The sequence below is a fragment of the Homarus americanus genome, unplaced genomic scaffold (assembly GCF_018991925.1).
Source record: "Homarus americanus isolate GMGI-L3 unplaced genomic scaffold, GMGI_Hamer_2.0 scaffold54443, whole genome shotgun sequence".
Classification (NCBI taxonomy): Eukaryota; Metazoa; Arthropoda; class Malacostraca; order Decapoda; family Nephropidae; genus Homarus; species Homarus americanus.
In genome coordinates this window covers 7,069,991-7,095,967 of record NW_024750852.1, presented here as the reverse complement: position 1 = coordinate 7,095,967, position 25,977 = coordinate 7,069,991, and the positions used below count along the sequence as shown (strand labels likewise).

Here is a 25,977-nt window from a genome sequence, read left to right as displayed (position 1 = left end):
GCCGACCTTTTGGTGAAGAATATAAAGGAAAAGAGACGTGACCGATCGCCCAAGCGGCTAACAAGCCGATCAGTGGCGAAGAGGATAAAAGTAATATGTATTTTTTGTGGGGCACGGGTGGGGGGCAAACTCAAGGGCCGCCCCGGGCGGCACACACTCTAGCTACGCCACTGGTCACAGCTCAAGGTTGAGGAAGCCGCAAGCCCAGAAAACAGTGAGGGGTAACTTTTTCGGAGTGTGAGTTGTGAACTCTTGGAACAATCTGCCAGAGAGTTGTCACAAAGGCACCGAATGTGAGCTCATTCAAGACCAGACTTGACCAGCACTGGAGCAGATGCAGATACATTCAGAAGCTAGTGCATGCCCAGTACTTGCCAACAGTACGTAACAGAGACGTGATCGATCGCCCAAGCGGCTGACGAGCCGATCAGTGGTGAAGAGGATAAAAGTAAAAAAGTAAAAAGATGTTACCGTATCTTAGCAACGAAACTATTCACCGGCTACTTCTCGGGTTTTCCCACCAATACTCATAGCCGCTGCTGGGTATATAAGCTCTGTCTCTCCATTGAGACTCAGTCTGACCATTCTTCTTGAACAAGCAACACCTCCTCTGCCGCTGCCTGGCTGCCCCTCGCATCTCCTCGCCTGCCTGGCGGTCCTCGCTCCCGCCGGCGAGCATGGCGACCCACCAGCTGTCCTTCCCTGAGCTTCCTCACCAACCAACTCTCATTCTGGCCCATCTTCCTGAACAAGCAACACCTCCTCCCAGCAAGCTCCTAGCTGTCCAGCATTCATTCAACCAGGAGGCCAGCAACAGGCAACATCTTCTCTAACGAAGCTCCTGCACATCTACCTCCTTCAACACGCTACTCACCGAACGTCTTCTACTGAGCAGCTCCTCACCACAAGCACCTCCAGCACCAGACTGTCTATCATATAACTTATATTATACAAGAAAACCACATTAGAGTTTCCTTCCATCCTGAGTGCTAGACAACATTAATATATCACGATACCCCTACAATAGAAAAGAGGAAATCAGAGTCTAATGGAAATTTTCAAGATATATTAAATGATTATATCAAATGTAATAAATATAACTGAAATAAATGTAGTGTTCTAAAAAATATAACTTGAAACATCCAAGACAATATGCCAACGCAATTTGAATTATCCTCATTATACTCTCGACGTAAGAAAATCAACTAAAATGCTGAACAACTATGGTAGTAAAAAAAACTTTTAAGATGTCTGTAAAATAATATTGAACTTCGCGAACTCGGCCAATAAGGCGTTTTAGATACACCGAATAGCTATCGTTAGTTATTCTGTGCATCTAAAACGCCTAATATGTAATATTTATGTATACCTGTATATGTAAGTTGTAAAATTTTAAATAAAAGAAAACAAAAATAATAAACGCCAATACTGTAAGTGTTAAATGTTGGAACCATGAGTCCACGATGCACTGGCAATGACGCAGATTTCCTCACAGCCTCTAAACCAACTTCCTTACATCGAGCAAGGTCTCAGAATCCTTGGAGCTAGTTAGCAATATTTCTTGAACATATGCTGTTTGATACGAACTTTCATAACGGCAACGCACTTTACTTGTATATTACACAAAATATCAAGTAACTATGACGGGGCATCAATAAATAAAGTCCACATCTTTCTGGCATATCAGTAAATACGGTATTGTTTTGAATATGAGTATGTGTATAATGGTTTTATTTACCGATATCTGTACGGGAATTCCAGGAAATACTTTACCATCTTAAAAACGACAATCGCACCTTACAGTTATAGATGTGTTATTTCACTATTTCGATGAATTATATATCCTTACTTTATAACCAAACTAGTTCTTACCACGCCAAATAATTGACTAAAAATAATAAAATCTCCATCAAGCGAGTGAGTGGTAACTAAGAGCGGCGTTTGTCTACCTGTCAGTAGAAACTCTGTGTTCAAGGCTGCACTATGCTTTGTCTGGCCAAGGTGGTGGTATACAGTATACAATGAGCGCAGCTCGAACTTGCTTGTCAGCACCGTCTGAGTGCTCACTGGTGTGGACTGGAGCGTTTCACCACTTGCCAGTCAGTGTAGCTTCACCACGGGTTAAGCTGTCTGTCGCTTTACCAAGCTCTATACACTGGCCTAATCCTAATGCACTCTTGAGGCAAGGACGCGTATATACTGTACTTCCATATTGTGTCTACTTGTGCACACTATTTTATATACCCGTGGCTTTCATAAAATTAAGCAATATGTGAACAGGAAGTGATTGAATATTTTACCCAAATTGTGAAATATGCCACATTAACCTGACAAATGTTCGTCTCGGAAACTAGGAAAAAAGTATTAAAGTGGACCTGAACTTGGCATATTAGTGCTACATCATGTGTTGTTGGTACAGATAATATGTTCAGGACACATTGTTAGGTTAATGGAGTTATAACAATGATATTTACATGTGAGAAAACCATATTAATATTTCGAAATGTCTGTTCCGGAGGATTGTGAAGATGGTTTCCAACAGTACGTCCCGGAGAAAGGTCGCCCTGGGAGAAACAGAGTTGGGGAGAGCAGCGCCCTATTTGTAGGTAAGTAAATTTCACTACGCATGGGATAAATGTTAAGTTTTAACACAGACTCTATAACTAAATGGCTACAGCAAAACGAATAAGGATATTGGATAGTGAGGAGGAAATATCCGAGTGATGGGTAAAAGTAGCAACTAATAGTCGACATTTTTCGCATGATTCACTGGACTTGTACGTAATAAATTTGCCATGTTTTATTCACGGAAATATGACACGCAAACAAACACGCTAAGTACTGTAGATGTAATGGTAGTTACATCCATTTGTTTACTACAGTCTGGTGCTCACAGTGAAATTTTGAGTAAATCGTTTAATTAATATTTTACCAGGCGGAAAATTCTCATATATATATATATATATATATATATATATATATATATATATATATATATATATATATATATATATATATATATATATATATATATATATATATATATATATATATATAAGGTCTGTCCGGAAAGTATCCAGCCATTTACTATTAAAATTTTTTTGCTTACCTAGGACAATGGCGCCTTAGTCCCCTTCAAGGTACTCCCCTTGGGGCCTCACACACTTCTCCCAGCGTCCCTTCCACTTTTCAAAACAGTCTGCAAAGTCCTCTTTCGGGATCTCCATCAGCTGCCTCGTCGCATTCTCCTTACCTACCTTGGGTACTACCGCCTGGGAAGATATTGGAAGCATAATGTGTTGTCTATAGGTAGTCCCTGCTGCCATATGGCATCACGAAAATTGTGACCAAGTCCCAGGTTGCTGATCTGTCTTTCTGCCTCATTTACACACAATTGGATGTCGGAATCGTTTCTCTTACTTGACAACACAACATACATATAGCGTTTCTCACTAATGATATTTTTTTCATTCTTGTATTTATAGTTCTTTATTATTAGTATTATTGCAGTGTTATTATTATTGTTATTATTTTATTTTACTATTTATTATAAATTTTATTTACTATGAATAATTATTACATTTTCGCCCCACAGGCCCCGATGTGGGTCAGTGACCTGTGCCCAGGTGGGCTAATTCCGTAAAAAAAAAAAAAGGCTCCTAGGCGCGCACTAATGTCTTTCCGGCGGTAATGACGCCTCGCTCTGGTCCTGTGGTTTTCTTGAGCTCGCGGCAGTTTCATTTTCAGCATGACGTGTGAAGTTAGTCACCGGTCTTATATAGACGTAATTTTCGAATTTAGGGACAAAGACAACGAGACCCTTCAAATGTTCAAAGACCACGGCATTGTTCCTATAAATAAAAACTCCACACTGCGGGAATTCCTGTGTTTTCAGACCGGAAAGAAATTTGTTCGTCACTTCCTCAACGACATGGCTCCACGTTTCCCGCCACAATAAATCACTCCGCCGCCAGAGCTGCATGAGCGCCGATGCGCCCGCATCATCTCATGTCCAGAAAATGCCTTAAATTTCACCATATCACAGTAAGTTCTTTCTGTTTAATATACCAGGGAGTCCGGGGAGCGGAGCTTCTCGATGAGAAAGTTAGGTAAGTTTAGGTAGGTTTGTTTGGTTAGGTTTGTTCTTCATGCCCACAAATGTTAAGTAACGTGAAAATCCGGCGTTTTTATAATCAATTTCGCCCGTAGGTTAGTCGTAATTAATTTTACCGTTTGGTTGAGACAACGTTCCATGTGTAATATGTTTGACCTTTAGAATAGTCTAAGTTGCATCTGAGTATCCACCAGTCGTATTTTCAATATTTATTTTACAGTTAACCGAAAACGAAATCAAAAGATACCATAAATGTCATTGCATGTTCGAAAGTACTTGTTGAGTCGTAATTAAAGTGGTGCAGAGAAAATTACTAGCCTAGTCAGGCCAAATTAAAAAAACAAAAAAGAATTGCCTCTCGATACAATCATTTCATCTTCCGTTGGATACATATTTAAATAGTAATTAATAGTTTACTAAGCGGACAATCGTTTCTGAAATAAAGCTTAGTTATACTCGAAAATGTTGAGTAGTTCCTGCACATTATCGTTCGTGAACATTTTCCCCTTCAAGTTTAACTCGGGAAAAGGTAAATACGTATGACTAATTATGGTTTTCGATTCTGCCCATATATTAGTTTTTTCTCTTGACTAAATCCATCCAAATATGGTATAATAGTTTGGAATATTATTGTAAAAGAAAAAAAGTTGCGTTGGTGTAAATACTACTTTTGCACAAGATGTATCATTCCTAGAAATTATATTAATGACAGATTACTGAAGGTCCCAGAACCTAATTATAAATTACCGGTACTGAAAATCACGTAAGCTGATATCAAAGTACTTAAAAGTCGCAATAAATAACCGCTTATCAGAAAATATGAATATTAATAAATTAAAGGAATAACGAAAGTAATTTTTTTTATTGTATCCAAGAGTACCAGAAAAAGAACTAACATCCACGAATCGGATATTTTCTCTGGGCTGCTACAGGGGAGAACTCTCAGATATAATAGGCCAAGCAGTCATGAAACATCCAAGAAGGCCATTTAGTTGTGAAACACAGCTATGAAATATCCATGAGTGAGTCATTGGTATTGCTAGGGTCAAAGTCATCTCTCTTGACCCAGCTGGTTCTCGCAGTGTCAGCTCAGACCTCTCTGCTGGTCCTTGTGTTGACCAGGACCGGGTTAAAGGTCTCGTGGGCATAAATGTATATTATATATGTATGTATGAATATATACTTGCATGTATATTTTATAGCTTTATAGCTTATTAGGGCTACGAAACACTGTAAACACATGCAGTCACCCACGTAGTGACAATATTATCACTGATCATAACACTAGCTTATTTACATGTAGGCTATATAATTATGGCAGTAATTGATTTTTAGTTTACATATCTATTACAATCTCTTCAAAACATATACACTATCATTAGCAAATTTCATCATTTATAAACTTCTATTTTATAAGTATTTTATCACTCAAAAATCACTCTTATTCTCAGCTTAAAGACCGTAAACAAACTCCCTTCTCCCTCGAGTCCGCGACTGAGAAGCCCCAAACCTTCATACAGTACTTTGAGCATCAGATTTAAGTCATCAAGAGCCAATCACAGCTCGAGAAGTCTTCTATTTACGAACCCCAAGGCGGGAATACTCTCTTGCCCAGGGCGGTAAATTCGCCCACCAGGATTTTTTATCGCTTGTGGCGACCGGACTGGCTATGTTAGTCTAAGAGACTCATTAGAGAAAGGGCTTATATGTTTGTAAATCATTTTGTGGGCCTATTTTTCCAGTGAGCCTGGGACTACAGCCCCATCAGCCCCATTAGTAATCCGCCCCTGGCGTTGACGTATACATCCATTAGCCTTTTCACTCGTCCAGACAAACGCCCTATACTGTGATCAGTGCATCTACAGTATATGCATATAAACAATAACCGCCACTGGCCTAGAGTATACAATCTGTAGACGTACTGGGTCTATCTATATAAATTCATTATTGACGTCATAGGTTTCTTTCTAGGGCCTATTAACACATGATTGATACCGAAGAAGGATGAGGGAGAGGAGACATAGGGGAGAAGAAAGGGGGGAAATAGAGGAAAGATTCACGGAGAAAATGAAAGAAGGTTGCATGGAGTAAGGAGGTCTCGCTAAGGAAGGAAGGAAGGAAGTTCAGGTGGTTTAGTGAAAAACGAAAAGAGATTCACGAGGCTGTTGTGATGGTTGACAAGAAGGGGGAATAAGGAGAAAGACGGAGACGGGAAGAAGAAATGAATAGAACTCCAGAGACTAGAGCCGGGCGATGAATGTCACCCAATAGCACCTGTGAGAGATGTTGATGGATCAATACAAGACATACCGTACCCAAGTTCTCCCTTATTCTGGCAACATAGTACAAGAATTACAATTGGGTGCAAATACCGACTATGAGATCGAGGCTGCAGAAACACAAATACATAAATCCACCTTAGAAATCCTGGTAAATCACAGTACGATAAATTGAGATGGGTTTGGCTAAGTTTAGATTTTTTTTCGCTGATGGAAATAATGGGATTTAAATACTTTCAGTTAAGAGATCGTGAAGAGTTCGGTGCAAATAAGTTAATATGTTAATTTACACGAAGTTTGAATATTAGGAATTCGCTTAATGAAGAACTCGGAAATTTCAAATTGGACGCATAAATAAACTTAGTAGACCTTAGTCGTCGTGTTTGGTTGTCGTATCCGTAATCTTAGAAAACTATTAACTGGCGTTTTATGTGTTTAGTTGTGAGGGGTGATGAAGATTAGGTCTACGTGTGTAGTATTGAATTACTTAAACACCCTTATTAATCAGTGTATCAGATCTTTTTTCATGATATCATTGTTATTTTAGCTATTTCAGGTTATAGGTATCAAGCTTCGTTTAGAAATCTTAACAACTGCGCTATAACAACTAACGTATTTTTAAAATGATACATTAGGCGAGTTCATAATCTAAACAATTAAATCAGAAAGAGGTTGGAGGCCTTTGAAATGTGGTGTTATAGGCGAATGCTAAGAATAAGCTATACACTGACAGGAAAACAAATGAAGAAGTACTAAGATTACCAAAAACTTCAAGATAAATACTTGGAATGTAGAGATAAGGAAAGATGAAATTCTTTGGTCATATAATTAGGGATGGGGAATAATAACAAATATTAATGGGCAAAGTTGAGGGTAGGAGAGCCAGGGGAAGGCAGAGATTGGAATGGATGAATGAAATTAAAAACTGGGTCCCTAGAGAGATACAAAACTTTGGAGGATAGGTAAAAATAGCCCGAGAACGTTTAGAATGGAGGACTGTGGTCGCCAACCCTCAGGTATGAGGACGGTACTCTGGATTGCAATAGTTAAAAACAAAAAAAACAAATCATCGCCAACACTGATCCCCACCTTTAAAATTTTGACCTGACAGCAGAAATGAAACTATACAATAATTTATTTAATAGAAAGCTTTGTTTATACATTCTTGTCGGCCACAACCAAACGAATTTACAATTTTGTCTCGTTTTCTCTTCTGCCAGAATGTAAATCAACTGAATACATGGAAAACTGAAGAAAATGTATTGATAGATTGAACGAAGGTGGTGATGAAAGTTCCTGATCAGAATTTGAAGGAATTAATATATTTTACATTATTCACAAATTGTAAATGTTGCTAGTTATGTAATCATGCATAAATCAGACACATTCCTCAACGAGACATCTGGTAGTAACGTAAGATTATAGACCATGCGGTATCCAATCCTCGTAACGTACCATTTGCGTCAGAGACTTAATTTCTTGCGTCATCCTTGGTATTTATACAAAATTTAACACCCCAAAAGGTGTCTCTCAAATAGAATAACGAGATACTATTTATAACTCTTGATTTGATATTTCGTCCTATACGTGGTGAATTGTTTTCGTGGAGTTACAGGTAAATATAGCCATCAGCATGAAGCTTCCAGATCACGAAGACATTAGACAATGACATTTACCAGTTGTGAGCAAGAGAGCCAGTTGCCGATTGTTTCTTTTGAGTATTCTTTATTACCAGGTCAATAATATGGTATTTTTCGTTGATTTTTGCTTTGATGAAAATCGAAAATTTTATATTAATCACCCTTAACTATGTTATTTCATTCTGAGAGAACGAATTGCCTGTTGTAGAAATATCGCTGAGCTTCATGACATTTTGGGTTTATTGTGACGTCGAGAGCCAAGATCTCGGGGTTCGGAGTCGTCGCTTTTGACTGTTGAGTGGAGGCTGGCGGCGCGATGACCCCCTCATTCATACACCAACTGTGGTTATGAGAGGAGGGGGGCGACAGCAAGATCCCAATGATAAGATACGTTTGTGTTTTTATGTGGAAAAGATACCACACGTGACTGAAAAAAAAGATTAACTGCTTCTGCGTTGTTATCTACACCCAAGTGACTGTAGAAGCAGACAGCCTCCCTCATCTGTGTGATGGACTCAAACCTCCCACGCTGATAAACTCGAATGATGTGCAGGTGTGTGTGTTATAGATTTTACCAATATAAACATTTATATTTTTAAAATGTAACACTGATTACCAACGGACTAATAACCAATGGCACAAAGAGATAGGCCTACCTACTTAGTACTAATAGGTGAACAATACAATACGGTTCTGGAAAAGTGATTCGAGCATGATGGACGCTGGTATATTGTTGGGGTGTTATATTCTCAAATTATGAGCTAAGAGTTTATTTTATTGAAACACTTAAAGATACTGTGTATCTAATTTGTTGTTCAAAGTTTGTTGTATTCCTCGCAGTCATCGTTGTTCAGAAAACTTCAATATGATCTTTGTTTTGGAATTTGTTTTTGATCTATATATAGGCTTATATAATACCGACAGATTCATCTCCTTATCAGCATGAGTTTGTTTCTGTGTAAACAGATTGATAGATATTTTCACCATGCTCCCTTGAAAACATTAGAGTATAAGCCCCGATTGTCATTTATAAGTGTTCAAAGATTAGACCATTAATGAGAGGAAAACAGTATCGAAGGAGTTATTCAGTGAACTCTGCAACACCGATGCTATCAGGTATATCTGATGATTGTAAATTATCACTGCGCAACGTTCAGCTCATTGATGTACTGGAAATATGTTACGGGAAGCATTAAAATTCTTTATTAACGATTCACGTTGCATCGATAGTAGCGTCGATAATGGCCTGGAGTGCTGGCCTCGAGGATACCATTTACGTTCTGCTGGTGAAGAGCCACTGCAATTGTTGTTTCCTTCGTCATCTTCGCTAACATGAAATGCTCTACAGTGCATACTGTATTACATTTCAGTGCCAAATAATGTAAAAATGGCTAGAATTGTATGTACATCTATTGGATTGAACCAATAATAGGATTTTTCAGGTACGTAGTAATACATAATTGACGTAATATATATCCTGTTTCACTGGTATAGAAGTTTTCAGATTGTAGATGTAAAGTATTCATTGCTAGAAGGTGCCTTTAAGTATATGGTATATTGTGTTGCAACGAACTGTTTACACTCCGCTGATCAATACACTTCGTGACCGCCGTACCACCATTGATTCAGTGCACCACTACTATAACAACCGCCATCATCAATAATATCTTCCATTTTTTGAAGTTATTGTATTTTGTAGACATTAAGAATTTTGTGGTGCTTAAAACCACTTATCGTTGAAGCACCTGCATACATACAACAGTGTTGGTCCCACCTTTTGTAGGCTCTGGGCCATATTAAACAATGCAAAATTATATAGTGGAGGGCTCCAAAACTTTGGATCTACATTCAAGAAAAAACAAATCTCATATATTCTGTGCAGTTATTCGCAGGTTTACACGTCTAATTGTTACCAGTTACATACTTTTTATATTTACTCTTGGATAGGACTCGTGTATTTACCCCAGTGAGAAGCATACAGCAACAACCTTAACTATCCGTCAGTGTTTTGTTGAAATTCAATGAGGATTTTGTATTTTTAGAATCTTTTCAACAAATTATATTTTATATGCGTTCCATATTTCCTTCTTGTAGTATAGGCAGGAACCTTTGCTAGATCCTCAGTTCCTCTTATTGTCAATGCCTGCTGGTGCACATTTACTCCTTTATAAGTCATAGACAAGTATAGTACCACACATAACATCCACTGTCGTGTCATAAGAAACTGGAGAACCTCGTAAATTTATCAGTACACGTTTTCTCATTTATTCTTTATTCTTTTCCAATTTAAAGCACATTTATTACACTTCCTATTTCAGTATTCTTAGATTAAACACAATATACACGTTTAATCTTGAGATCAACACATAAACCAACAACATATAAAGCAACAAAACTCCATAGGTTATTCACAAAAAAAAAATCCGTTTGTACTGAACAGTTTACACGGGGAATTCCGACGTTTACTGCTCGTCACCAGGACACTGCCGTAGCCTCGCACATTCTCACGAGTCTGTAGCTCTTTCTCTCACTCGCCAATGATAAACTCTTTATATTAACACAATTATTATCAATTTGGTAAAACCTACAGATGTTTGAATGAAGAATATACTTTTTAAGAACTCCTTTGAAAACAAATAAAATAAAAAGCCATTGGAGTTTTTGTATTCGACTAATATGAAATATCCGTGTAAAAGTATAAATCCATGTCCCATAGTCTTTGTTGTTTCATTGGAAAATAACTTCAATACAGTTCAGTGAATAATTTTTAAGTCTTTTATGAGACTTTGAGTCATACATGTATTGGCAATGGGAGAGGATGTAAAGTTTAATGGAGGCTCTTTCAAATTGTATTTTCGAACGAAAAACTTGTCTTATTTCAGGAGGTAGAATATATATATATATATATATATATATATATATATATATATATATATATATATATATATATATATATATATATATATAACAAAAGGGAAGTTTGAAGCCTGTAATTAAAGACAACAGTACAGTATTTTATTATAGAGGAAAATATATGGCACGATATTCCAGCTATAGACGTCACTGTCACTGTAACACCACGCTCCAGTTCTAGAGTACTAATTTGTTATAGCGAATTTCGTCCACAGTGTTGCTAATCGGCCACACTGCAGCACGAGTTGCTCTGAAAATTTAAGTTGACGATTCATTGATATTCCTAATGTTTTGCTCTAGTGGTCGTCTGTATGTTGTTGCAGTGTTTGTGGTGTGACCGATCATACTTTCAAGTTAGTCGTATCTTATTAATAATATCGTAAGATAACTTTTGGTGCATTAATTAATACGTCATTATCTTAAATAAAATATGAATAAACAGTTTAAAAAACAAATGACGCTCTACCACATTCAGCCAAACCCATTCAAGTTAGCTTTAATATCTCAAGTAGAATAATTAATATTAAGCTTGTGTCTGCCATTTGACTGAGAAACTTATAAAATAATCAAGACGTCACTCTTCACGTCATCGACAAACCCACCGTGAAGAAGAAGGAACCGTCACCTCTGGTGAATATTGTCGTAAGTATTCGTGACTTGAAATTACCTCGTAGGTTCCCCAGCACTTCTCCCACATGCTAAAATATTGAACGCAAGTTAACACGAAACTTCCACAGATGAAGGCCGCCGTCCTTACAGTTAACTTCCACCGATGATGGTAGCAGTTTAAAGGTTAATGAAAGTTGTTTTCTTTTAACTGAAGAATATTAAATTGTATGAAATCTATTCGCTAAACATTATTTTCAGAAGCATCAGAGGATAAACGCTGAGATTGATGTACATTTTACGTGAAACAAACTGATAAATGATGTGGAAGCACACTTAACGCCTGACGTAATTAAGGTCACTATTTTTTTTTATTAGATTTTGTACCTTATTTCTGCCCTCAAACTGGTATTACGTGGACGTATTCAGTTAGGATAGAGTCTTAGCTTAAGTTTGATGCAATTTTTGGGCCTTATATTCCGCGCAAGGCTGAATATAAGGAGCAATCTTATTTTCAGGTACGAGGAACATTCATCGTAAGACTTTTTTTGTGTTTTATCCCTCCGTAGTATCACACTTTAAATATTTAGCCAGTCATGATAATTATCTCAAAGTATGGTGATGGAGCACTTTGCTGTGTGCCTGTTTGATTATGTAAGTTTACTTCTGTGCAGACCAAGCGCTCTGCAGATAGGAAGTAAGAAGTTTTATCATGAACTAAATTATTCATGATTTGTCCTGAGTTGTGCCACTACCCGTCGAGTTGGCAAGTATTCTTTTAACATTCATATTGATAAGTAGTATATACCAATCTTATATTACTGAATGTTCAATGCCAGGGATAACATAAGGCGTTTGTGCATACTGTCCGTTCTATTGACAATCTCATTTATCAAAAGACGAAATTCTGTAAGCTGAACTGAAATATAACTCAGACTAAACTATTTTGAGGAAAACATTGCAGGTATAAAATAGTTCATTGATCACCTGAAGAGTAGCCAACCCAGTTTATTTTACCTGATTTTATTAACACCCTAACGTTACCTAAGGAGGGGGGGGGGCTAGGTTAGACTAGGATAGGTTAGGTTGGTTAATCTTAAGGGGAAATAATATGGGGTGGCTAATATTCATGTGATCCGTGAATAAATTTTGCCTATAATGTACCCCCAGAAATAGTTTGAGCTATTGGGGAAGAAAATTAACTGTACAAACGTTCGATAATCTTCATTTTTTCCTTTTTAATTGTTGTCTAATGTGTGATGTAATTCAGTGTAAGTTCTTGAAGACCTCGGTTATTGAAGTATAGTACAATACAGCAGCAACGATATACGAAACTAACTTCCTTATATTTCAAGGATTTTAATTTTATTTTCTGCGTAGAAACTAAGAAATAGTGAACGGTGTTTAGAGACTTAGCCCTTGGAATACCTAAATAAATTCGAACACGAACGACGAAAAAAGAAAGACTACTTTTCATTATTAAACAGAAAAGTTGTCAAGTGTGGGACTAAGACTTAGTGAACGGTGCTGAAAGACCCAGGCCCTTGAAGCATCCTAGTACTTTAAAACTACAATAGTGCAAGTTAGACATGCGTAGAAGCATAGTGTACGGAATCTCTTGAACATAAGCACTATGGCTAGGACGGACTGACACCACATATTGAAAAATGGCGACAGAAGGTGAGGTGGTGGTCCCTGGCGGTGTGCGGTGTAGCCTTTGAGGTGAGGGAGAAGCGAGCATGTTCCAAGTAGTCATGGACTCTATGTTCCACCTGTACAACGCCTACAAGAACATCATGAACCTCACCAGTGACCAAGTTGGTGAGTACATCTTGGTGTGGTAAATATTATACATAACGCTCATTTATATTGTTTAATGATACAGAATTTGTGTTTACTGATGCGGGGATAAATGGTCGTTTCGTATACTGTATAAACCTTGAATACAGGTCGTTTCGTACACTGACCCCCCCCTATCCATGCCCAAAGTCGTTGCGTATACGCACATTCAGCGTTACCGAAATTTGCATGATAACTACTGTATAACCTAACCTGACCTAACCTAACACGTCATTGATACTGACACAAATTTTCAATCTTAATCTTGTATACGAAACGGCCAGCATCCCAACTCTAATCTAACCTAACTTAACCTTAGTAGTAACTTGGCACTTAATACCTGTCAAAATTTGTGTACACATATTAGTACTGTGTATATATGTGACAATTTCAGTATTCAAGTACATATTATTCACCTGAATGCATTTGTATTGTGCGTATCAGTTGGCTGTCAGTACAAGAACTATGTAATTTTAAACTGTCCACATAGTAACAAGAGCATTGTGATACTTTCGTTTGAGTAGCGAATAAGGTAACGTTGTCCTGTAAACTGTCAACTTGAATCCATTAAGTAACAAAATAATATCTACGTTGAAATAATTTTGGAGCTGTAAAAAAAGTATAAAATTTACATTCTGAGAAAGTAGGGAAAAGATGATACAACTTTACCAAAAGAATTGAAAATTAATTCGCTTAACTCTAAAAAGAAGAAATGGTAGAAGAGGTAGGTACTCGTGGAGGAGGAAGGGGGACCTCAACTCGACCATACATTCACCATCGACTATCGTCAAAATTTATCAATAAAATTTAATGGATGACGGGATCAATGAATAAAGGAATACCCCTGTGCTGACAGGTGTTGTTGGTCCCAGAGAGAGAGAGAGAGAGAGAGAGAGAGATACGTGGCTGGTGAAGAGAGGTAGATGTTGGTTGGTGGAGAGAATGAGAGATGCTGGTGGCTGGTGAACGAGAGACAAATAACGCGAAACAATGCAGACCAGGGGAGATGGAATGTGGAAGCTTGTGGATTGAACTCCAGGATAAAATGCGTACGTAACACAGTCTAGCGATAAACATCTTCAATTGAGAAAACCTGCCTCTGCGTGTGTGTGTGTGTGTGTGTTAGAGTTGGATTGAAGACTTGAAGATAATACGAGTTGATTTAAACTAGAGGTATTTGATCACAACATTAGAACTGTAAAGACGTAAATATTCTGTAACGTCAAGAGGATTTTCGCCCTTGTTTGCTGATGATATTTCTCACGCTGATTTTGTTCCCTGGCGCTGGTCATAACTCATTCCAGTGACCTTTTGAAGACGCGGAGAATAAAGGTCAGGCGTGGCTCTTAGGGGCTCACTGGAGAGAACGTTTACTCATGTGTTATTGTTGGTGTAGAAGAGATAATTGTTATCATCATTATCTTCACCATCTAAAATTGTCATCATCATAAAAAATAGCATCAGTAATCGTGGCTTATATTTGAATATCTTAGCCGTTTGTAATAGTTTTTTATTTACATATATTTCTGACCTTATATTTCCCTTATTCTTGGTTATTAGAAATACATTGATCTTATTTACGCCAGTTATTTTTCAATATGAACAACCGCAAGAATGTATTTTTTTTTAAATTTTGTGAAAAAGGACCTTATTAATAATAAGCTAACGCCCTCCAAAATGTGATAAAATCCAGTGTTTAATATAATACTACACCAAATTAATGAGTAGATAATTTTTTACTGTGACGTTTGTTGATAAAAATGCCATAGAAAGGGTTTAAATCAAGTACGAAACTGATGTAAACAAAACTCACCTGTTTACATTGATTTACCTGTATACATTGCAAGTTGTGATATACAAAAGACCAAGCTCCCATAGAACATTTGAGAAAATAAAATTTACTTGCGAGAAATAATGAATTATAGGCAAGAATACAATTAGCTGATGACCAGTATTCGCTTATTAAGTCGCTATATACCAACACGAAGATGACCAAATGTTAGTTATGTCAAGAAGATGACCTTTGATACGTATATCTATTGTGTAGTAAATAGGTACTGTACATAACACGAACCTACCCCAGTTTTACGATCCCATGGTAGTTTGGTTAGTTATCATCCATTTTTGATAAAAAATAGTATTAAATGTTTGCGTGGTATATTTTCAATGCGCCATATTATCAGTAAATCACATATATACAGTACTGACATTGACGGATTTTATGTAAACTTCAGTAACTTTTTTCCCAAGTCGGTTTTGCTACACGCTAACGTTTATGTAAATTCACCTTTGATTTAATTTAATTCAAAACCAATATGAAGAATTAACTATTATCTAAGGTTTCATTACTTAGAAATATGACAGTAAATTCCATCAAGGGGTCAAGATATTGGAATCGGTAGCCGCTCTCTTGGTTGTGAGAGCTTAGGTGAAAGTGAAGCAGACAGAGAGAATTTTTCAGTTATTTATATTGACTTCATATTTATATATGTTTACAGTATCATTAGTGTGATTTTTAGGTACGAACATAATTTAGAATGCAGTAATTAGGTACGGAAAAATAGTACAGGGGTTTGTTAGGCAGTTCAGAAAGTTTGTGAGAGCAGTGCGGAGTGTAGCTATGGTTAGATACATCGTTTTCTATGATGAATCGATGTTTTAAATTATTAATGATTTGATGGTAAATGAGGAAGGCCAAGGGGTGAATAATGAATGAGGTGCGGAGAGGGAGGAGGGATTGGAGTCTACAAGAGGCCGGGTACATTAAACTTATTACGAGTTGTATTAACGGATTTAAAGAGTAACGGGACAGAATTCTACTTAACTTAACCTTAATCAAACATAATGTAATCGAAATGTAACCTAACCTAACAATCTGAGCAAACTTTAACCTAACCTAATACTTGCTAATGTATAATTCATAGTAACACCGAGTTATCAGAATCATTAGTTGTTAATAAATCCAGATACACATTCAACGACCTTAGATCTTGAAATGTAGAAACATATCATTCTCAAGTTTCAGATGTTGAAGAAAAGTGTATTTTTAGTCACAATACGAGGTTACAGTATGTACCTATAGTCTAACATCAACACACCTCTAGACATATTCTTTGATTTGTAAGTTTTATTTTACAGTAACCGGGGGACAAGAGAACCCATTCCTACTATAGTATAGCTCCAGTGCAGTTTGGAAGCCATTTGACCTTGAACACAGCAAGCAATTAATATTTAAGAGTCCTAGCTGTTCCTGGGTCCTGCATCACGAGTTAAACAAATAAGTCACTTCCTATTCTGTACATACAGTTCAGTAGATTCACATTGTACTTCATCTCATATCATATATTTCTACTTTAAAAAGGCAATTAGTGATTCAAAAGAAATTTATATGATCTTATATAAATACTGGTGCTATGGATTGATGTTTAGAAGTTGTCCGAAGTCGTTAACGTCGGTCCATTCTTTGTTTACGTTCTCGGTGTCGGCATTCGCTTAGGTATCGAGTTCGGATATTTTCGAGCAACATTCATTTCAAACAAAGCCTTAACCCCATTGTTCGGACTTTAGGAGGTCGATCAGTAAAAGATGGATCACATTTTCGGAGGTAGATAATAATTATGATAGTATTGTCAGCGGGTGCTTTACATAGCTTCTCGCGATACCGAACCAATTGTTGTTGTAATGTTATTACTGCGCTTCATCAACAAAGGTCTTTAAGCGCATAACAAGGTTAATATTTACACTACAGTATTATATCAACAATAAAAATTATGAGAGATAAAACTCTTGGTACTCGACAAATATTCATCAATAATGGAAAACTCTAGGGCAAAACTTCCTCGCTGTTTGAAGGTTTTATACAGTAGACCCTATGTACAGTATAGGTAAGTAATTTTAAATGTAGTATGATATTTGATGGATTTATTTATTTTAATTTACACGGGTTACTAAGACTAACATTAACTGTTGAAGTCAAAGTAAATATTACTGAATGACAAATAATGTATACTGTACCTCCTTTGGGCTTCGAGTTTCATGAACCCTCGATTGCGAAACTGAGCTTTTCTCCCCAGTCAAGTGGTGAAGTTAGGGTGGCAGACCTGTAAGGTGTGGTGTTACTTGTCAAGTTGTCAGTTGTCACTTAATAAAAAGTCTGCCACGTGTATGGTTCACTTGTATTGTCAACGAATTAGGGGTCTGAATAGGGTGGGTGTCTATAGAAAGAGAAGAAATAACCCAGACTGCCACAGAATATTGTAAAACTGACGGTATATGGTACCCAGAAATTCCGGAACGTTGGTAATCAACTAAAAATTCTTTTTTGGAACCGACGTAGAACTACTATACGAGGCGTCTCTTTGTAATGGCGGCCACAGCTGTACATCAAAGGTCACGACGTTCATTAAAAAAAAAATTGATTTTTTTCGTCCACAGTCATTTGATGATTTTGATCACCGAGGCGGAATAGCTCACAACAGGTGGAATATTTAGACGGAAACAAAACTATTAGTTCACAGTTCTTTGATATTGACCCTTAAGAAAAGTAATGAAACACAAGAGAACCAAGAAACCTCAGAAATTATTGTTCTAACATAAGTAAAACCGGGAATTAACCGAGGGCGTCCAGTCGTGTGCTATAATGTGCTTCAGCCGTTTGTTTATATACGGGATTGATGTTAACAGCCAGAACAAATTATTCGTTTAGACTAATAAGCTATTTTACTCCCTTTTGTTGTTGTTAACATCCTTAATACAATCCAGTTACTGTTAAGTTATACTGATTTAGAATATAACAGGCTCATCGGACAGTCCATTGGAAATTGAGATTATAAGTTACTGTTTTCTTGGCCTATTCTTGGTTAAGCGCGTATTCCAATTTAAAGAGATTTATATATAAGTATTCACAGTGAAAGGCTATTATTGGAGACTGGAGGATGGCATGTGTGTGTGTGTGTGTGTGTGTATTGATTAAAACAGAGACCTGTATTCTGGCAACTTAACAACTGATGAACCAGTGGCCAGCATGATCGATACCTAGCGAATAATTAAAGAGGCATGGACATTAATTAGCCAATGAAACGAAGGAGAAAAAATAAATACAGATTTTAATTTAACATTTTGAGGAACTTTCAATTAAGCTCTCACGTATTAACCAAAATTAATAGTCACGGATCTTTTCTATTCAAAGTGGCTAAACCAGTTTAATGACCTTTGGTAATTTTTGAGGTAGCCCATTTTAATTTTTCTTGTGGATAAAGATTTATGATCAATGTTAAATTCACCCTTTTAAGTAATGCCTACAGTTTCCACCTCCTAATTGATGATTTGTATTATACGTAAAATATTGAAGAGGTGTTGGTACAGTTTCCACCTCCTAATTGATGATTTGTATTATACGTAAAATATTGAAGAGGCGTTGGTACTGTTTCCCCCTTTTCTGTATAATTATGGTAGCTAAAATATTAACGTGTAATAGGTTGTAATTTCCTTGAGTAAAATATACATTTCGTGATAGTGTCAGCTAACACGCAGACAAACACGCAAGTCCAGGAATGTCAGCTGAGTGAATATATAATTGATGCACCTCGGTTCCCACTTTCTGTCCATTGATTCAACACAGAAAACTGGTCATGACTTGGTGTTTGGTTTAAAAATAAACTTGGATAAATAAGAAAACCAGAAAATGACAAAAAGTCTCTCATTTGATTTTTCCTCTCGAAGCTTCTGTAATATGGTTATTATATTTGTATTGATTTTATTGTAAACAACTTGGTCTTCTTGTATTTATTTGAAGGGTATAAAATCACTAGCACCTATGGGAAAGTTCCGAAGTTTCAGACACTGCTGTCTTGTAATTTGTCATTTGTAAAATGAACCAAATTAACCTTCTTAACTTAACCCAAATAGTATAATAATGTTTAGATGAAGCTCAGGATTAGATAGGTAAGTTAGGATCATTATATGTATGATAAATTCTATAAAGTAACAGTTTTTGATACTTAGGAAAGTTCTCATAGGAGCTCGTGATTTTACGTCCGTTAAACACAAGATTATCATCAATGTAATTCGTGTACCAATAAAATAAATGTAGTCGTAGATACACTGCATATCAACTTCATTATATATATATATATATATATATATATATATATATATATATATATATATATATATATATATATAGAGAGAGAGAGAGAGAGAGAGAGAGAGAGAGAGAGAGCAGCTTCTGGGAGTATATGGGTTTTGAGTCTCATCACACTTATGAATGGATTTTTCGTGAACTGTCAGGCGGTAGATTTATGGTCTGAAAAGTATCATGTGCCATTTTACATCGCGTGTCAGACTTAAATTAATGGAGACCGTTCAAATTGCTACCGAGACAGTTAAATTCGTCTTCTAGGGATGATGAAAAATGTGTCTATGCCTCAAAGTGGTCGATCTTCCCCCATCTGTCCGGATAACACGTAGAGCTGTCGTCAACATTATCATCGTCATCGTTCGTTAAAGTTTTCGTGGTTACCTTTACCCGTTGATCATCTGCATCTGATACTCTTAGCTTTTCCGTGTTCCTATTTTCTCTCAATTGGGTAATGGTTGTGTGCTGTTATCTTTTGTAATCTGTCTGCACTTGAACCTTCATATTTACTTATAGAGAGAGATTTGTGCTTGCGTTTGTATTCATGTCTGAACTTTTACGGTTTCTGCAGCCTACTGGTAATTTTAATAGTGACAGATGGAAGGAGGAGGCACAAATAAGCTTGTGTTTGTGCATCTAATCTTGTCTAAATTAATTAAATGAGATTATTATCCTTGCGGTTTGGTTCTGAAATTGTAATTTTCACCGTACGTCATTATCGACAGCTGACGATGACAAAAGCGTCAGGGAAGTATGATGGCCAAATAACCATGACCTGCCTTTGTAAACTTGTTTTGAAAATCGTATTTGTAACCTTTTCTCTGACACGTCCTTAATATATAAGCAGTATCCAGATTCCGCCTTGTAGAATCCTTGGCTTTATAAAATAGCCTTTAATAATGCCATTTTAATTAGCCTTTAACATTACCTTTTTTTTTTAGTTTCTCCAAAATAATTAGGTATCAACAACCATCATAACTGGCATGATGCATTAAACTCAGTTAACTGAATTTTAGTTTTCACTAAAAAAATAATCCTATCACACCTTTTAGTGGAAGCTATAAATGATCTCATGTGGAAATACTATCGAAAAAAAATGTCTTGGTACGCGATCAATTCATGTTGAGTGTAACAAAATTAAAAAAAATTTTCAATCTAATCGTTTGGTATATTGATTTTTTTTTTATATTGAGCGGCATTCATATTGTTTGGTGGCAGATTCTTTTTGTGTATAGCAGAATTTGTTAGAGCTGAGATATAGGTGAAAATTATTTGATTAAAACCATAGAAATTTTAGCTTCGTTGGCATATCTTCACGGCGTGTAAATTATTCCAAGGTTGTAAACACCCTCGCGCCAACGAAATATATTTTTTAATTTATTTAATCCAGTTTAGTGGACGAAGGTGTTGGTCCTGTGTGTTAGATCTTCATGGGTGCCACGAGTCATCAATATCCCCCCCAAAAATTGGTAGGATTTCAAGGAACTCAGATTTGTTGAAGTATTGAGGCAGAGAAACTATTAAAAGTGTCCGATGAAACAAAAATTTATGCGAAATCGAAGTTGCTTTTCTTATGTCGAATGTCGTCTCTGTTTGGCTGAGTGTACAGTAGTTATTTTAGTTTGCCTGAGTGCATGTTTTTATTCTTTATTTTTTTCTGAGAATGTTGAAAACAAATAAAGCTAAAGTGGGCTAGATTAAAATAAATACATATTGTTCAAACACATTCTCAGTTTTTATTTTTCTTCGTTACCTCCAACAAATAACAATGAATTTCTATGTAACTTGGTACGCGAATACAGTCCAACAATATCTAGGACGCTTTCGATAATATAATCAGTATTTCTCGCCATACTTTAGGGAATTATAATCCGTAATCCGTTCTGTATCTACTGTATGGCAAAGGGGGTCCTATAAGTTATATAATTAGGCGTCTTCGTGTCTTTGGGGAAAAGAAAGTAAAGAAGCCAAGAAAAGCCTATACAATACCGTCTATGGTAGGTATTTGAGAGGTACGATTGCTAGAAGCCGATGGTGATTATTGTTATTATTATTATTGATTTGGGACATTCTGGCTCCCAATACCAGTAAGACTCGTAGCTGTGACGAAATCATCAGTCGATTCATAATGGTGTGTGGGGTGACGTAAATAAATATTCACACCTCAATGTACCTTTCCATTAAACAGGTCGATAGACATCAGCACGCAAATTTTCGGGCGTGCGAGTCTTCCTCATCCGTTAATCGAAGTGTGGGTTGAAGACCAACTAAGTGGGACACCCAACATTTTTTAATATAGCTTATCTAACATAAAGAGTTGTCTTTACTCCATGGCATGGTTCTTGAAGATTCATATTTTTGTCTCTGTAATGGTAGAATGTATACAGTTTTAATGCCATTTTCGCTTACATGAATGAGTTAGATGCGTTGTGCCTACCTAAATATGTAATGTGCAAAGCTCTTGATATTACTGTCCCATGAATGTACTTTAGATAAACAAATTAACATTATTGAGGTATTGTAAGATTTTCTTAAACCAATGTGACCAATCCATGATAAGTGTTTCCTTCCCACCCTCCCGCCCATCAAATTAAACTTGTGCTTTATATATAATAGAAGGTATTTACAAGAATGTCATGACCGTCGTGTTTACGCAGTCCCCCGTCGCTGATTTACTAGGCTATTTAAATTTTTTGGATAAAAAATGTTTTTGCTTTATTTCCTAGGGTAACTAATGTGGGTGCGGTTTAGCTGTAATTTAACACCAGTTTTGAGAAGTTCACTGCAACACATTTTGATTTTGTTGGTAGCACACGAAAGATTAATATAGAAAAAAATCACGGGAAGGATGAATTTTGAACAAATTAACAAGTCCAAACACAGGTATGTTGCATACCTGTGGAATGGTAGTAATTCAACTTGTTTTCAATGATGTACTGATATAAAGAAAATTATACTTAGCTAAATAAATACGATGCCAACCCGCCCTGAGTCCAGCGTATTAGTCTATTGACTAAATTATCTTAAACCCCAGAGTACGATAACCCTTCGAATACAGTGAAATAATCCATTGAGGAGAATGACTTCATCTACTGAATTTGAGGTTAGGGGTTGAAAGTGATAACTACAGTAACTGACTATGAAGATAATCCCTACCCAAGTCTACATATATTGGACATAAATTATTTTTGTGATTCAGTGCACAATGCATTAATGTTCAGGATAAATTAGGTTTGGTGTACAGTCAGTGATTGCATCAAGGTCCATGTTCGTTGGAGGTTTCGTGGTTACAGAAGGGAATGTGTAGAATTGGAGGGTAGGGTGCATGTAGGAAGGCATGCAAAGGGAATTGGTGTACACGCATAAGCAAAAGAGAGTTGTGGAGGCGGTGTGTGTGTGTGTGTGTGTGCAGGCATAATTTCTATGCTAATATTGACTTCCAACTCCCATTTGGTCAATTTGTGCCTGCATCTCCAGTTGTCAGGAATATGAACGTCTTTACATTCTAAAACTTAAAGAAATTTTATTTTATTTGGATACAAGTACAGCAGATAGAGAAAATAGGTCCCCAAATGTGAGAATCGTAGTGGTAAGGCGTTTACCTGTTATCTGAATCAAATCTGGCGCTCAACGTCTTTTGAGTCTCCAGATATGAGTGACGCCAAACACGAGCCAATAAGTAGTAAACCCTTATCATTCGCGAGTTTACGATTCGCCATTTCGACTATTCGCGTCAAACAGGTGGTGGCTAGCGTGCGAGCCTCTCCCGCAACGCAACGAGTCACCACCACCCCACGTGTCCACAGCGCCTCCTCTCCCTCTCCTCTCCGGACTCTCCCTTCGTTTGCGTTCAACCATTGCCTGTGACACAGTATATCTGTGTTGTGCTCGAAGCTTTCGTGTTTCTGTGTGTGATGGCCCCTAAAAGACTGCCCAGTGTAAGTGGTAGTGATGCTAGTGGAGTGAAAGGTAAAAGGCAGAAGTCAGTGATGACCCTGATAAAGAAAGTTGAATTATTAGATAAGCTAAAGGAGGGGATGAGTGCTGCCGCGGTTGGTCGATTGTATGGTGTGAACGAATCCACAGTGCGGTATATAAAGAAGAATGAACAAGCAATTCGTGATTCTGTTAAAGCGAGTGCTCCTGCAAGTGCTAAAGTGGCACAAGTTGTTCGTGACAAGAACATTGTGAAAACTGAAAAAGAATTGAACATTTGGATTGAAGACCAACACCGCAAAAATGTGCCGATCGACAGCAACATGATTCGTGAGAAGGCGAAGAGTCTTTATGCCCATTTTTACGAGTCAACAGGTGGTGAAGGGGCTAGTGCGGCTACTGAACCAACTTTTAGTGCCAGTAAAGGGTGGTTCGAGAATTTTAAGAGAAGATTCTCACTCCATAATGTGAAGCTGACTGGGGAGGCCGCATCAGCTGACCTCACAGCCGCAGATGCATTTCCCGCAAAATTAAGGAAAATAATGGAAGAGAAAGGCTGTAGACCGGAGCAAGATTTTAATGCTGATGAATCCGGTCTATATTGGAAAAAGGTGCCTGATAGGACGTACATTAACAAGCAGGAGAGGCTTGCCCCTGGGTCCAAGGTAGCCAAAGACAGAGTGACGCTCATCCGTGGCGGTGTGGCTGGTCACATTATCAAACCTGGAGACGTGGAGGAGCTGATTGATGGGCATGAAGAGGAACTGACAGAAGAGGATTTGGAAGAGTTGGTAAAAGGTGCTGAGGAGGACGAAGCCGAAGAAATTATGGAATTGCAACAAGAAGGTTGGGGCTTGAACAATTTGGGTGAACTATTTAGACATGTGAAGGTGGTAACTGATTTCATTGTTGACCACAACCCTTCCATGGAACGGAGCCTTAAGATCGTTCGAGAAATCAACCAGGTAATAGTTCCCTACCAGGAAATGTTTAAAGACCTCAAAGCCAAGAGGAAACAACTACCAATCACTGTTTTTCAAGAAAGAACCAGCCGCTCGCCCAGCTGATTCGTCTCCCTCCCTCACTCCGTCAGCTGCTGCCACCACTCACCTCCCCGCCATCTCCACCCCACCACCCTCCTCCCCGCCACGCTCCACCCCGCCACGCTCCACCCCGCCACCCGCCTCTCCACCAACCACACTGCATCACCCTCTTCCAACAGTGATCCCGATGATCTCCCTATGCTTTAGTAACCAGATTTCTTCCTACTGTGCAGTACACTTCATCAAGCTCCAAACTTCCACATTCGAAGGTAGTACGTAGTAGTAGTATTGGTGTTTTCTCTTGACCTTTGACCAAGTTTTGCGATCACTAGTACCTTGACCTTATCGTAATCTCGTCAGCGTTTTATACTCAACTTTACCGGGTACTTGATTTCTTAAATGTGCCAACTCGGGTGGTCTATTCTCGCGTTTTCCCTAATAATTTGTTCTGGTTAATCTGACCTTTTCTTGTCTTGATATTTGACCTTTTGTAGAGTTGGGATGATGCCCTGGCCTTTTATTGTGACCTTACAGAAGTTATAAATATTTCCAGGTGACTTGATTTGATTCACATACCCCAACTTGATCTGTCAAGGGTATTTTCAGTTTTCTTGGCAAGATATTCTGGCACTTTGACCTTATCTTGTAACCTGACCAAATGAACTAACTCATGTTTTGGAACTAAGTCAAGTGTTTTGAATCGTTCTAATGTATTATCAGTGTGGATGCCATTACTTTAATCATTTGTAAAGGGCGTAACTTGATCTTTGGTATAAGCCTTTAGGCGCTCGTGACCTGACCTGCCTTAGCATTTTGACCTTTTCTAGTTTTCATATTTATTATTTTGACCTTTTATGAAATTTACTCATCTTTTCCTCTTTTTGTAGATCATATTTGTTTTTTTGGCCTTTCTAAATTGACTTTACCTGACCTGACCAAGTATCGTGACCTTTTTATAGTGATATGATGAAGTATCCTAACATTTTCCATCGACTTGACCAACTTTCTTGACGTGACATAGGGTGGTGACTTCGCTGTCTTTGTATTCTGATTTTCCTACCTTTGAGACGACTTTTCACGTCACCAAAAAGTACAGTAGCCTATTGGTGTACAGTATGCGAGGTAACTCTTATTTACACCCAGTAGTGACCCAATCATTATCACTCGCATATCTGACTAAGTTAAAATATGCCGATGTATTTGCGTTTTATTTGGTAAGTCGCTCTAATCATCTGCAACTATTATTTCCGAGTTGGTGTTTACCTCTTTCCTTCCTGAATTTGGACAATTAAGAAATTTCGAGAGGAACATCAAGACGTTATCCCACGAGAACTTCTTCAGGATATCTCAGAACGAGTCTTAACGTTGGAATTGTGTATTGTGGCAGGGTTTGAATAATGCCAATATGTGTGCCTATAGATGGGTGATAAAAAAATTATTTACCACCTTTCTGCTCTACATATCCCTACCT

At 37.4% G+C, this 25,977-nt stretch overlaps 1 protein-coding gene across 3 annotated transcripts in view; it reads left to right on the top strand.

The window, feature by feature from the left end:
- Nucleotides 1–2,114: 2,114 nt before the first annotated feature.
- LOC121854401 (anoctamin-4-like) overlaps nt 2,115–25,977 on the top strand; it is an 86,228-nt gene continuing 62,365 nt past the window's right edge. Inside the window, exons 1-2 of one of the 3 annotated variants that reach the window (XM_042349064.1) lie at nt 8,326–8,586; nt 12,908–13,373. In XM_042349064.1, the coding sequence (XP_042204998.1) occupies nt 13,292–13,373 (82 nt within the window). In that variant the 5' untranslated portion in view covers nt 8,326–8,586; nt 12,908–13,291. Of the gene's footprint in view, nt 2,607–8,325; nt 8,587–12,907; nt 13,374–25,977 lie in introns of those variants that run through there. The other 2 variants (XM_042349066.1, XM_042349065.1) reach the window with 2 other exon arrangements.